The 15218-nt window shown below is 39.0% G+C and overlaps 1 protein-coding gene across 3 annotated transcripts in view; it reads right to left on the bottom strand.

Moving 5' to 3' along the window:
- Positions 1 to 15218, bottom strand: part of sipa1l1 (signal-induced proliferation-associated 1 like 1) — a 104034-nt gene that overhangs the window by 22948 nt on the left and 65868 nt on the right. For all 3 annotated transcript variants that reach the window (XM_012877322.3, XM_012877340.3, XM_021323899.2), the window contains exons 8-13: positions 13226 to 13400; positions 10802 to 10905; positions 10392 to 10549; positions 3819 to 4398; positions 2217 to 2315; positions 322 to 497 (exon numbers count right to left, since the gene is read on the bottom strand). In XM_012877322.3, the coding sequence (XP_012732776.2) occupies positions 322 to 497; positions 2217 to 2315; positions 3819 to 4398; positions 10392 to 10549; positions 10802 to 10905; positions 13226 to 13400 (1292 nt within the window). The remainder of the gene's footprint in view (positions 1 to 321; positions 498 to 2216; positions 2316 to 3818; positions 4399 to 10391; positions 10550 to 10801; positions 10906 to 13225; positions 13401 to 15218) is intronic.

The following is a 15218-nucleotide window of genomic DNA, read 5'->3' as shown; positions in this document are numbered from 1 at the left end:
AGAGATTTGAGTCCCGGTGCACTCATAAGCTGTAGCTAGAAAAGTGGATTGATTTTATTAGCCATTTATTAGATGAAGGGCTTCAGACAGGCATGAAGTTAAGCCATGTGAAAACAATTGTGAGACAAATTAAATTAGGCTTGAAAAGCATTTGTTTTTGTCCAATCAGGTTTCAAGGATTAACCTCAAGGACCATCTTCTACTCTAAATGTGGCAGCCTAAAGCTAGACTCAGACAGCGATGCCAAATAGTCAACATAGAGCCAGAAAACAGCAGCTAGCGTCAAAATTAGTTTGTCTGCATACATCCCCTCCCACTCACCTGCGTGGAGTAGCGTCATCATGTGGTGGGATGATGACCACGCGAACTGTCATCGAATTTCTCAGGAGGTCAATCATCTGCTCGTGGGTCAGAGTCGCAACAGCGACTTTGCAGATTTCGACCAATCGGCTGCCTTGACGGAGTCCCGCCTGCCAAGCATATCCGTACGGTTCCACCTATGAGCAACAAGGTTTCATTATTGGTCACTGTTCAACCAGCAGGGTGGAAAATGAACGCTGGAACCTTTCAAATGTTTCTAAGGTTTGGTTACATTAACTGTAGCTCTCTCTACTCACACATCAGTAAAACAGATCATTAAATATGGCAATTGGCCTTTTTTTTTTGTTTAAACTGGAGAACGCCTTAGGGTCCCCCAGAATGACCTGGTGGATAATGCTGGGGAGACAGATGTCTGGGATTCTCTCCTGGACCCGATGTCGGATAAGCAGAAAACAATGGATGGATGGATGAAATTGTCGCTCTGGCAGTACGGCTAAAATAACGGAGACACTCAACCCGTCCCCTCTCTGCAGCCGCCCACACTGACCAAAACAATGAGCTGCGGCTGGATTTTGAGTTTTAAACATGTCGAGTAGATATTTGCGACCCTCTTTAGCCAACAAGGCAAACACAAAAGCTTTGTTCCCTCTGAGGCAGACGGCGAGGAAAAAAAATTTAATAACAATGCCACACGAGAGGTGTGCTGACGCTACAAGCTGACGCTACAACTCTTATGTTTGAGAGCGACTTAAAAAGGTCAGTAAAGCTCCTGTATCTGCAACACTGAAGTGTTATACATTCCTGATAACATTAGCTAATGCTATCTGTTTACATATTAGCTTCTTGGACACAGACATCATTAGCTAATGCTATCTGTTTAGATATTAGCTTCACGGACACAGATAACATTAGCTAATGCTATATGTTTACATATTAGCTTCACAGACACATATAATATTAGCTAATGCTATCTGTTTACATATTAGCTTCACGGACACAGATAACATTAGATAATGCTATTTGTTTACATATTAGCTTCACGGACACAGACAACATTAGCTAATGCTAACTGTTTACATATTAGCTTTACGGACACAAATAACATTAGCTAATGCTATCTGTTTACATATTAGCTTCACGGACACAAATAACATTAGCTAATGCTATCTGTTTACATATTAGCTTCACGGACACAGACAGTCCGTGAGGGTGTTCTGTCTGTCTGAGCTCCGCCGTGGAGATGCTCTTCAGTATTGTTCTACTGCAGCACAAATCAAAGGATAACAGACTTTCAGTCAGCTGCTAAACAGCCAAGCAAAGGTTAAAAATAAGAAAACGCGCGCTTAGTTGTAAGCCATTGGAGGCTAATAAGGCAAATAATAACATAGGTTGTGGTGGAGCCCAACTGGATCAAACAACCCGTAGCAACCTACATTAACTCAGTTATAGCAACATATTACAGTCTTTCTGTAGAAACAACATATCTGTTGCTTTTAAGAAAAACAGATAGCACATAGCTATAAGTGAAACAACAAAACATTTTGTGTAGTATTTTACTGAACATGTGTGAGACTGGCATTTTTAGCTTATACATAATATCTAAAATGGTACCTTGAATAATCCTGATCCTGTTTAGGCATCCCTACTAAAAACTTTTCTTAGGAAAAGCAGGTAATAGATTATTAGCGTTAAGCTGCCGACAATGGCGCTAAACCCTCTGATTTGCCAAATCAGAGGGTTCATATCTTTTAGAAGCTCCACTTTGTATATAAGCAATAATATGAAAATAAAACATACTTATAGGAAATCACTTAATTGCAAAATGGAACAAATTTAGATCATGACCACATAAGCCATGTCCGTTACAGTTTTGAAATAAACCCAGAAAAAAATACCTCTGCCACAATGCCTTCATAGTTCACGTGGAAGCCGAGCTGCCCCAGACCATTTCGACGAAGCGTCATTTCGGATGTCTCGCAGCCCTTAGTGAGAAACTGGACAAACCGGGAGAAGAGAGAGGATCAGAAACATCAAGTAATCAAACGGGTTAAGATTTCAGTTTTTTCCCCCCAAGCTGAATTAATAAAGGTTTGTGAAAACTTGAAGCACTGTCTCTGTTTGTAGCCGTCTGTTTATTTCCGTGTCTGTAAACATGGTTCTACTGAAGTTAAACCATTTTACTAGGGGTTATAAGTAAGCCCTGAGAGATTTCAGGGCAAAAAGTATGCAGCCCCGTCACAAATACAAGTTTCTGAATTAATTTGCACTGAGCGACTGACACACATGAAGGAAAGTTCTCCATTTCTGAGAAACCCGAGCCTGTGTGAACACAAAGACGTGTTACAAAGGAGAAACTTTCTTGAACCGTTTTATCATGCGACTCCCATTGTTCAGGTGAGGTTGGAAGAGTGCTGAGAAGCAACTGCGCTTCCTCGCACAAGGGCTGAAAATGGGAACACTTGAAAAGAGATACTCCACCAATGAGCTTAGAGCGGATCTGTAAAAAGTAATTCCCAAATATCACCTAGCTATTATTGTTTTCTACCCATATTCCTTTTCCTCTCCTAATGATGCATCTTTGAGCTTTCTTTGCATCTTTGACCTTCCTTTGCATTTTTGTATAAACAAAGAAATCAAACCTCACTAAAAAGCACCAAATTTAAATTTCATATTTAATTTCTGTGTCAACAGGAGCAATAGCGCATTAGAAAACAGTGTGAAAATATAAAACCTGACGTAGAAAAGGGTACAGAGAGACAGAAAAGTTAAACCACTCCCTTTTCCCCACTCTAAAGCGGTCGAACTGATCTTTAGGGTCAATCACATTCAAGTAAAACATTCCTATTCAAATCTGTATGCAAGAGCATAAAAAAAACCCACTTCCAGTTTGATTCAGGTTACATAAACACAAAAAAAGGAGAAAAAGAAAAAAAATCACATGCATGTAAACATGCGTGCGATTATTCCTTTGAAATCCTGAAAGCAACACTCAGGAAATGAATGATTTTTCTTTTTTAAAGCGCCACTGATTACATAAGAAAACACCTTTTTTCCTGACCAGTTTCCATGGAAACAGCTAAGAACGAACAAGCATCACTTCACTGTATGTGTAGGTGTATGAGCCATAAGCAGAATGTTGTCCAGAGGTGTTTCTGAAACACCCCTCAATAAACTGAGAGCCGCGGTGAGACAGCAGGCTGGCCTGCAGATAGAATAAAAAAAAAAAAAAAAAGTGTTTTCATTCTGAAAGACTGACAGCCATCACTGAATAGTAGGGGCGTCTGTGAGTAGGCTAAAGCATGGTCCGTTTTTTTTGGTATTTAAAGTGAGTTTGATTAAATTTTGCTACTTGAAGAATGTTTTCCCTTTCTCAAAGCCACAAAGCCAGCAACGCTTTGTAAAAACGTGTATCCCCTTGGTATTAATTGAATTAAACGCAGACAGCAGCTTTATTACTAAGAGAATGTGCTTGTATGTGTAGCTGTTATCCCTCTTACCTCAAGACGTTTGACCACTTCTTTAAAATCCTCAGTATTATTACTGATGCTCCTCAGAGACACGCTTTCTCCCCGCTCATAGAAGATCTTTAACGAAGCAGGACTGCTGAGCGTCCAGCCAATCACATCCTTGGTGGCGCAGTTGAACACCACAGCTTTGGCCTCCTGGTCCAACAGGATCAGGAAGTCGTTGGAAATTGCCAACAGGGCCTCGATTTCCCCTCCGTTCCCGTGATCCTCGGCGTAAACCGGCCAGGTCACCGCTCCGAGGCTGCGCAGCTCCGCTCCGTCGTACGGCCGCGACTTCTCCTTCTTTTTATGGGCCAGAGAAATGAAAGGAAACTTTCCTGAGGGATCGATCGGGGTGCTGGTGGTGTGGCGCTCTGCCAGATCCCGCAGGTACTCCTGGCGCGTCCGGGTGGCCATGGCACGAAACTTATGTGATTTGTGGGCGGCATTCTCGGCATTGATCACTTTGGCCAGCAGGAACTCCCGGAACACGGATGACTTGGGAAAGGTCACCCCCTCTGGGATCGGGGGGCCGAATGAGGGCATGTCTTTGGAACGGGTGACTGCCACGCTATAGGAGGGGAAAAAAACAAAACAACTAATAAGGCAGGCATGCACGAAAGAGAGACATGAAAAACAAGACAGTTAGCAAATCTGTAGTTATTTAGATTAGGCAGTTTTTACCCTGAAAGCGTAGATTCTTTAGTTTTGACTTACGGTTTTGTTACGAAGCAATCTAACCAACTAGAACATTTCCATCAGATGTTCCAACTATTCATTTCACTGAGAGTTATAGTTTACAAAAATGTTTAGCTTAACCAAAAACCTTTTTAATGAAAGATGTAGAGAAATTGCTGGACTGATCAGACTTTTCTTCAGCTGTCTGGAGAAAAGTTATGAAGCCCTGCCCCTCTCCCACCTATTGCTGCACAAAACCAGTCGGCTGGTTAAATGAAGGCAGCTAAAATCTTCCATCGCTTACACTCAGCACAAATTTGGTTGCTTAGCAAAATTTCCAGTTGTAAAAAAGACACATAGAGGTGTATTTTCGATTGCAATGCAAATTGCAGTTGACAAATAAAATTGATTGTTTGATTGATTGATTCATTTATTGATTGATTGATGTTTATTCAGCAACCAACTAGAGACTCACAGTCTGGTTTAGCACCAGTAGGAAAAGTTTTTAATCACACACATGTGCACTGTACATTTTTGTTTAAAACATTTGCGTAAATACCACGGTGTTTTTATTGGTTATATTGTGCAAATCTGACACTGGGCCCCATGTCCACTGTGCATAAAGACATATGGTGCATGGCGCCTTTTTTCCTTTAACAAGACCCTGCAAGGGCCATTTGAGTCAGTTCTTTTCTGGTATGTCAAGAATTCAGCTGAACAGCCATGGACAGACAGGAAAAATAGAAAAGGATGCACCGTGACTGCTTTTCCAAACTTCCTGCCAAATGTGACTCTGGGGTGAAAAAAAAAATCCCCCTAAATGCATCGAGTGAATAAAAGACTTACAAAAAAGGTGGAAAAATGCTAACAGGTGGGGGAATGAGAGACAGTAAAACACTAAAAGTAACATGCTGTCCAAGAGAGCTTGTATCCCTACATGGCTCAACTTTTTTAGTCTGAACAAAAAGAGCTCCATCACAAAAATACGTCAAACGTGATAATTGCCAGGTGACAGGAGAAGTACTTGAAGTTGGAGCCTCCATCCCACATGATTCCCTGCTGACAAGCATCCGCACCCATGTTGACAATGGGATTAATCACGTTGCCCTAATAAGCAATACCTGTGTCACCCACATATTTCTAAACATACCTTAGAGACACCTGTCCTCACTGGAGACATGTGGTGTTCAATTATACGAGCCTTCAAATTGTTGACAGCTTATTTCCCACCTTTACTTCTTCGTGACAGACAGATATGAAAGACGAAAGATTTTTTCCTTGGCTGAAATAGCCTCACAAGATGAACATTTCTTTTCTTTTTTTAACAAATGCAACCAGGGGAAAAGGCTAGAGTCGCACGTTTATCTGCATTCCCATTATGGCAAAACTGCTGAAGTCAAGTCAATAAGACAAAGCAGGAAAGCATAGACACCGGCAGTCATAACATTATGATCATTGAGAAGTGAAGTAAAAAAATTATATGTTCTTCATCCTACAATGACAGCTGCCATTTAGTATGATTTATCAAGCTGCAGGTGAACATTTTTCATTTAAGTTGACGTGTTGAAACTGTAAGAAAAATATGCAAGAAAGGGGGGGGGGGGTGAAATTAGAGCTGTTATTTAGGCCTGGTCAGAGCCCAAACTGCAGCTCTTATAGCATATCTCTGTCCTGTTAGGATCCCCCCCTTTTCATTGAGTCAGGATCAATGCATAGGGGTCCAAAGAAGAAAAATAACACTGAACTTGCAGAAGAATCATGTATAGCAAGACCCATTGATGCATATGAGGTGCAACTACTGATCTGAGCACAGCTCAAAGCTAAGCATCGCCAGAGTTATAACCAATGACAGACTTAAAATTGGTTCCCTTAGAAAGGAAATGTCTTTACATCACAGTGAACTGTGTGGCCTTATACTGGTTAAGTTCCTCTATGCTATACCATTTGTAGATGTAAAAGCCCCTAAAATCTAACAATCTGCACATACCTGGCAAACAAGGCCTAGTCCACACGTAGCAGGATATCAGGGAAAACCAGTAAAAGTTTATGGGGCTAGTCCTTCATCCACATGTAAACTCCATTTTGCATCTCTAAAAACTAATAATTCGGAAAATCTGGCCAAAGTGGAGATTTCTAAATACTGCTTGTGTAAATGGCAAAATGGACTTTTAGGATCTGGTGCATCACAGTCTGCAACAAATAAAGCGGCGCTGAAGTCAAATATGCAGCCACTGTTGTTAATAACGCATCTAATCAACGCTAAACTGGACAAATTCACTGCCAATCTACAGCATCTGCGGTTGTTTTTTTACTGACGTTTCCTAGGCACTGCACACTATTTCCTGTCTTTACAATGTTTCATGTATGCTTTTACTTTGTATTCTCGATGCCGTCGCAAACATTACAGTTGACTCAAACACTTTTTGCTTGATTGTTTTTACAAGCCCAGCTGCAAAGCAGAAAGAGCGCTTTGATGTCAGCCGTTTAAGGCCAACCTCTTGTTCAACATCGCCATTATTTTGAAGGATTCTGACTGGCAGACGTAGGGTTTATCTTAGCGGTACACTGCCTCCTATGGGTCTGGCATGTTTAAAACAACGCTCAGTGGTGTATTTGTGCAGGTATGCATGGATGAAAATTTTTCTAAAAATGATCCTGTGTGTACATTATTTTTAAAAACGATGTGGGGGAGATATTCATTTATTATAAAGACCTGGCTACGTGTGTACAAGGCCTAAAACTGATTCTAAGGTCCACATGCATTACTGGCATCGGGGGGAGGCAAGGCACTCTGCGATGGAAAAGGTGACTTTGTAAGGGATAGTGTGATACTTTCAACATTGAATGTATCACACTATCACACCCTTTCTCAAAAACAGCATTACCTGATGGCGCTGGCTTTCTTTAGTTACTGAAATCTTCCAGACGTTTGCTATGCAGCCAACTTGGAGAGTTTCAGTAACACAGAAGCAATCAGAAAATTGTTGACAACTCCCACGCAAGAAATTGACAGTATCGTAGCTATATATGCCTGCGCCTGCAAATAGGTAATGAATCATACAGTGTATTTTAGAGGAGAAAGCTAAAGTGGTTACAAGCAGTCAGAACAAAAAAGAACGAGACCTGTTATTCCAATTCTTTTCTATCACTACAGATGCTGCTAAATGCATTATACTGAAGCTTTAAAGCACTTGCTAGATCTCGAACACCTGTGAGTCAGTCGAGCCAGGACCTATGAATCATACAGGGCAGAGCAAAGTGATGGTGATAAGCAGGTAGGGGCAGAAAAAGAAAGAATTAGACTGCATACAGGGTAATGAATTAAAAGAGGGAAAGAGATGGGAAATATTGGAGATGGCAAGGTTGAGAGGAAAGCTACTATGGGAAATGCTGGATTACGAGGCTTCTTGGGGATCTTCATGGCAGAGGAAATCAGAGAAAATTCCTGCGGTTTCAGTGATTTGTGGGCTTATAAATATCTAGCGTGTGGGCAGTCTGCTCTTCCAGTATCCACAAACAGCTGCCCACCAAGCCAGGCCAAGAAAAAGAAAAAGAAAGAAAGAAAAAAACCCTAAGTCAATACGTTACGCTGTGGGAAGTTCAGAGGTTGGACAACTGTTGAGGGGATAAATGTGGGGAAGCTACATGAAGTTGACTGTGTTTCGATCTTTTTGCGACAAGTCAATGTAGCAGAAGTCTTTTAGGGTTAGATTAATGTCTGTTTTTAGCTGATAGGAATGTAAAGATACATTCATAGAATAAAGAATTAAAAAAAGAAATATCTAAAAGATCTAGTAAAAGCTTGCAACTTTTCACTGAGCATGTTAAGATTTCAGAGCCAGCCCCTGCACAACCGAGCTGTGTCTTTTTAAATGTGTACCTATATCCAGATCTAAAGTTATGCATGAATAAAATGTGTATTCTTTGGCACAATAGCACATGTGAAGCACATTATACACTGCAATGTCAAAAGTATTCGCTCTTCTGCCTCTACACAAACACACAAGCTTGAGTCACATCCAAAACCAAATATACAGGGTTTAATACGATGTCAGTCCAGTCTGTGCAGTTATAACAGCTTATTTTTGTTAGTAACGTAAAATAAATGTATAGAAATATATATTTATGTAATGTTTCATAACTTAGGCAAAGCATTTTTTTCTGTGGTGATTATGATTACCATTTATGAAACAACATGTATGCATCATGTCAAATTCTCTTTTCTACGACTCACAGAGGGAAGATATAAAAGGATTTGTTTAATTTTCACTCATTGCTCACGTGTGTTTATTTGTGTTGCTTTGTAATGAAGCAACCACATGGGGGAAGATTAAGGCCTCACACAACTTGCTCAGACAGCAATTAAAAACAGCAATGATTGGAGTCAAACGGAGTGTGACACCAAAAACAGCACACCACAAAAAGGAGGGGTGGGGGGGGGGGGGGGGACAAAACTTCTCTTTAGAGCTGAACACTAAACAGGAACCTAAAGCAAAGTGCACTAAGAGGTGTTGGTTAAAAAGAGACTGCTGGTGTGCTTGAGCTGTAAAGAGATGGATTACTGAAAGTACAAAACTTTGCGGAAAACATCATAAGAGCATCTTTCAGCTGTGATGGGAGAGGGTTTGATTTTTATTTTATGTTTTAGAGAGCTTTTAGGCTCTTATCTGACGAAAGAAATCCATAACATCTTTTTTTTTCTCTAAATCAATTGTTTTAAGTTTTTTTCCTCATTAAAAAAAGTCATCCAGGACCAGATTTGGGCATGTTAGCCATTGTTTTGAATATTTTCTTGTAGGCTACAGTAAATCTGCTGATTTCTAAACCCTTTTTAGACCTCTTTAAATCCCAAACCCCTTTGCTGCTACAATCTTCTTTCTCAAAGCCTCCGACAGCTTTTCCTATCTTACCATGAAGAGCATTCTCACTTAACCATTCCAGAGCACATCGAACTAAATGTCTGAGGTCTGAACAAAGACAAACCTTATTATGTACACCTAATGTGAAAATAAATTGTCACCCGCTATATTAATATTTTATTACAATTCACTAACAATTTAAAAAGGTCTTTTATTCTGTTTTTATCAATTACATTACTTGACTTTTTCAGCATTGTTAAAATGTGTAATTAACATCCTTCCATTCAATAATTTTAAAAGAACAAGGCTTCAGCAAGGTCTTTTTTTTACCACGTTGCTGTGTATAAAAAATACCTAACATGCTAGAATTTGGAAAGGAGTAATAATCACTGAGCTATATAATACACTGGAGTGCTGAAGTCACTGGCCGCCATCTTGCTACTCCCTACTCTCACAGAATCCCATAGGATTTGGTTGCAACAACAAGCAGTTTTCTGGCTGTGGGAAAACGCTTCACAGGTAATTTTACAGTCAGTGGATGTACTAACACTATCAACTACTAGGAAATTAGGTGCTGAAATATTTTACATGTTATTCATATATATATATATATATATATATATATATATATATATATATATATATATATATATATATATATATATATATATATATATATATATATATATATATAAAATGCAAAATATTTCAGCACATGACTTTTTCATTACTTGATAGTTTTAGTACATAACATAAAAGTATATGGCATTTGACATTTTAAAAGTTTTAAGCCGCCGCCGCCCCCCATTAACACGACAAAATCCTCGTTATTCGATGCTGTAGCGCACATATTCCCTAGTTACTGGAGGAAAATAGGGAGTACCAATATGGCGGCCGGTGGCTTCACAGCGACTCGTTCTAACAGCGGGCGATTAGCACTCCAGTGTATAATATAGCTCAGTGGTAATAATGAGCAAAAACCAACATCTACATGTTCATCACACTTCAGTTTGTCTCTGAAGCTCACCTGTAGGAGCAGTTTTCAGAGCAGGGGTTGTGAGCCCGAACAATCACAAAGACGTGCTGGAAGTGAGAGCGAATGTTTTTAGGAGTGAAAGGAAGCGCTCCAGGTTCCTGGAACACAATTGTGACGATGTCGTTCCCGATGTGCCGCTTCCGCAGTAACTGCACAAAACCGTCGAGAGAAAAAAGGGGTAAACAGACAACAGGCGGTTAGATACGAAGAAAACTTAACCAGAAGCATCAGTGAGCACTTAAAAAGCTGTGTTCTAGTACAGATATTAGCTACTTAATCCATTAGTTTTACAATAGAGGATCTCACAGGATCATGGAAATCTCTTAACAACGTTCATTGTCAGGGTTTTGATACAGACAAAGCTGTTATCTGGCACATTCCATTAACATTTTTTTTCATACCTGTTGCTTGTTGTTGGGTGTGTAGGGCAGCATGGTGGAAACGTGGAACATGATCTCATAATCCTTGTAAGTGGTGTACAAGGAATGGGTGCCTGTCGAATCAGCTGTGAAACACACAAGAGTAAGTTACAATATGGATTAAATATTGTTGTAATATTTCAGCAAATAAAAGATTTGCTGAAATATTCAGAACTATTAAAAAAAAATCTACAATCCAGAAATTGGTTAAAAAAACTAATTCCAACATGCTGTGATTTCATATTAGGGAAACTGACTCCATATTGACAATATGGAGACAATATTAGACAATATTTATTTTTCCCTCATTACCCCCAGCAAAATCCGATGGACCAGTGTTTGGCTCTCACACCAAAGCTCACTTATAACTAACTCCACATTCTGTTGATTTCCTTTAGTTTGACTTCATCACATTTACCAGGTGTTTAAAAGGAGAGCTGGGTATCTTTGCCGTTCTGTTTATCTCTCTCTCTCTGTAGGTGTAGAAGCAGACTCCGAGGATGTTATCCTGCTCTCTCCTATTCCTCTCCTCTATTGTTGTCACCTTTTCTACCTCTTAGCATTTTGTTTCATCTTTTTCTCTTCTTTTTTCCTCTTCTAACTTCCCGTTTTTGTGTCCATTGAACATGAAACAGTCCCAGAGTAAAATCTAATAAAGCTTTTTGCATATATAAATCAAAAGGAGCACTGTGGCGAACACAGTAATGCGCCACTTGTGAAAGTAAAATCTGTTGTGCTCTCTCTAAGAGAGAAATTCTTAATGCTACAATGCCAGACAGGAAATAGGGTCAGGTATTAATTAAAATTTCAATAATCAATTAAATTCTCAAGATTTAGAATCGATTCTTTTCAATCTGATCTCAAATTGGATTGCTGGCATTAAAAACTTTTTTTAAGCCGTTACCTTAATGACTGTGTAGTTATGCGACATATTAATACTAGTATTTTATCAACTTTCAACAGCAAATTAATAAAGTAATTGTAGTTAATGGCGGCTGTAAGAACCAAACCCTCTCCCTGAATTTTGAAACAATTGCTTTCACAAACAGGCTGTGGGGCAGAATACCAAAATAGATCCAAGGTAGAAAACTGAGGACGCCAGAAATATCTACAGCTGCTATTTGGACACTAAGCTGGTGCATTACTAAAAATATGACATTAAAAATTCACCTCTCAGAGTGGAGTGTGAGCCGGAAATGCCAGCTCACACATTTAAGTTCAGAGTGGAAAATGCATTTTCTTTTATAAAATCGATGTTTGGTTATATGAATAAATATGAGAATTAATTCAGAATTGGAAAATCGATTTTTTAACCCAGAACTATTTTAAAGCACATGAAGACTATCTCATTTAATAACTATAAATGCTTATAACTTTTACTTTAACAGGCTTTATTAGCTTCATCCCAACATTCATTCCTAAACGTTCAGATGCAGCTAGAAATCAGTTCGGCAATCAAAAGATGTAAAAAAAACTACCTAATAAGAAAATATTTTCTATTAACCAGGCAAGCCAGATTGATAATGTGTAGCACTCTCGGTTTATTTCTACATGTTAGCAATCTGGTTGTGCTCCCATCAAGTCCATTTGGGGAAAAGAGGGACATTCAGCAGAACTTTTCAAGCTGATTGGGCGATGCAACACCTAGAGCCCGCCTACCAAAAGTTGGTTTTAGCCAATCATGGTGTCCAATGAAACTGTCGTACGCAACAACAAACATCTTTGCTATCCCAAATAGTAGAAAGATGAAATTGTGGATTCTGACTTAACAGCGGTGTTTATTTTGGTTCAGCTGTGGGCTCGGCTGTTCCTGCTTTCGTCACAGCTGGTTTGTCCCGCCTTAAAACATAATGCTGCAACATGATTGGCCGACTCGTGCTGGGTTGCTTTTCAACAGTTGAGGCGGGAGTGAGACAAGATGGATTCTCGTGTGTTTGTGAACGCACAAATACGGCGAGAATTCAGTTTGCAGGCAAGGCATTTCCTAACAAACCTTAGGACAGCTAACAGAAATATGCTAAATAATATTATATCATTTTATTGATTCATCAACAATTTTAAGTACATGTAGTGGAATAAGCTATAATAGTTCATCAACAATTAAATTTGAACAGGGATAAATCTTTTTAATCAGCTCTTTTAGATTTTACCAGCAAAGAACGCAGAAGACAAACAAGAAAAAATGTTGGTCCTTACAACAAATTTACACAAATAACTTGGAGGAAAGAAATGGCATTGTAGAAACATTTTAGTTTTCTACATTTTATAAATGATCTATCAGGTCCCACCGCTGCTATGCTCCATATACAAGATATGTTAAAGGTGTGATTGAGTTCCTGTATCCACAGTCTATTAACTTCTTGGCAGACAGTTGAAACTAAAGGCCACTTTTTGTCATATACGTACTCTTTGTGTCCAGCTGAGCTCGATATTTGTTGAAACCTTTGAGCCTGACCCTCTCGCCCAGGAGATGCAGGAACTCTTCCAATGCTGGACCGGCTGCTTCGTTATTGTACATTTCCTCCTCGCTGCTCTGGCCCGCCATGCAGTACATCACCCCCACCTTCCGCTGGAAACTCAGCTGTGCGGAGAATACAAATGCAGGAGGGGAGACCGCAACATCGAGTCAAGTCAAAGTCACCTCGCTGACATTTCAGGCAGAACTTGCGTTGGCATTTTAGGAACAACCTTGTGTTGTTCTGTCGTGATCACGGTGCTTATTTCCCCAAGAAATTATGTTGGCATTTTTCAGAGATTTCAACTTCTGATGATTGCACCAGCAAGCATGAGCATTGTGAGCATCAAAAAGCTTGTTTTGTGTTTTCCTTCTTTCTTTTTTTGTTGTTGTAAGTTTTGTATGAATGTGATGTGGGTTTGCTCACGACAACCTGCTCAGACACATAGTTTCACATAACAGGTGGAATACAAAGCACCTGCCGCACTAAATGACATCCAAGGTAAAGATGTGTGGATACATCTCAACAATTATTTTATAGCAGTGGCAAAAACATCTCATTTAAAACTGCAAAAAATAATAATAAACCCTTTTTTTTTAGATTAATTTATTCAGTGAGTGCAACCATATTCTACATTAAGCATTTTCTTTACTAAATCACCTGCATTCCTTTCATTCTATTAAAATAAAATAAATGCAGTGTTTTAGCTGATAAAGCTGGTCAGAGAGCCTATGACTTAATTAGTAATCAATGACTTCCTGTTCTCAGGAGTATAAATATGGACGCCCATTTCTCTTAGCCGCTGGCCACTCGGTTGTACATTGACCCATATTTATCTTGCCAACACGCATAATAAGGATACAAAGGTGGTAAAAAAAAATATCCAAAGCTCACGGCTACAAAATTGCAGCAAAAACAAAGTCACTTAGTGTCTATAACAACCATTAGATGCCGTTTTAATGTCAACTAGTTGTTTGGAGGCATGACGGGTATAAAAAGAAAACCCATTTTCTTTTCTACCACCATAAAAATAAACATGGAGAGTTCGCTAAATGCTACTGATGCTACTGATGCTTAAAATGACGCAGAGAAATTTCTCATTGTCTGGGTCCATTGCAGGATTTATTAATATTTACTTATTTCATCATTATTTCATCCTGATTTCACTACTCTGTCATGTAGGGTTAACTATTCTGTCATGTTGAAAGGGTTTCAGTTTTGCAGTCAGAACTAGGGATGAGTGACAAGGACATATATTCTATATTTTGTAAAAATGACAATAAAAAGGGCATTTATAACTTATTCACAGTCTTTTTTTAGACAACTATATGGCTATCACTCTAAGTGAAGGCAAAACCTCAGAAACACAAATACTGCTTTAAAAAATATTCTCATGTTGAAATAGGCTTCTTCAAGACCCCGGTATATACGGAACAGTGATTTTTATCCAGACTGCATAGGGTAACTGCGTTCAATCATATTTTCAAATTTATTAATAATTATGGTCACTCGTGGAATCCACGTTAAAGGAAATAGGAAAATGATTCCTAATGAAACTGTCAGTTTTTTTAGGTTTTCAGACAACTGAAATTTATCACCGTCATGAAAAATCTAAATTCTTGTCATGATAAAGACATTTTTCAGAATAAGAATACTACAAAATGAATATTTTAATCCCCATCAGTTTTAAATGGGGAAACATGTGTCGGTACAAATTTTCAAGACGCAGATTTTGCTAAGATTATATTATTATGTTATGATGAATGCATGAGATTTCTAAAACTGTTATTAGGATGGGGAAACCTGAAGACTCCTTCACTTGACACAAACTGATAGCAGCAATTAAGGTACACAAGCAAGGGAAATAAACACAGAAGAAGAAAAAAAACGAATGCAGAACGACTTATCCAGGAATTAATTCTCTAAACTTGCTCAGTACGTCT

The sequence above is a fragment of the Fundulus heteroclitus genome, chromosome 15, assembly GCF_011125445.2.
Source record: "Fundulus heteroclitus isolate FHET01 chromosome 15, MU-UCD_Fhet_4.1, whole genome shotgun sequence".
NCBI lineage: Eukaryota > Metazoa > Chordata > Actinopteri > Cyprinodontiformes > Fundulidae > Fundulus > Fundulus heteroclitus.
The sequence above is the reverse complement of the archived record's forward strand: the minus strand, read 5'-3'. Positions and strand labels throughout refer to the sequence as shown.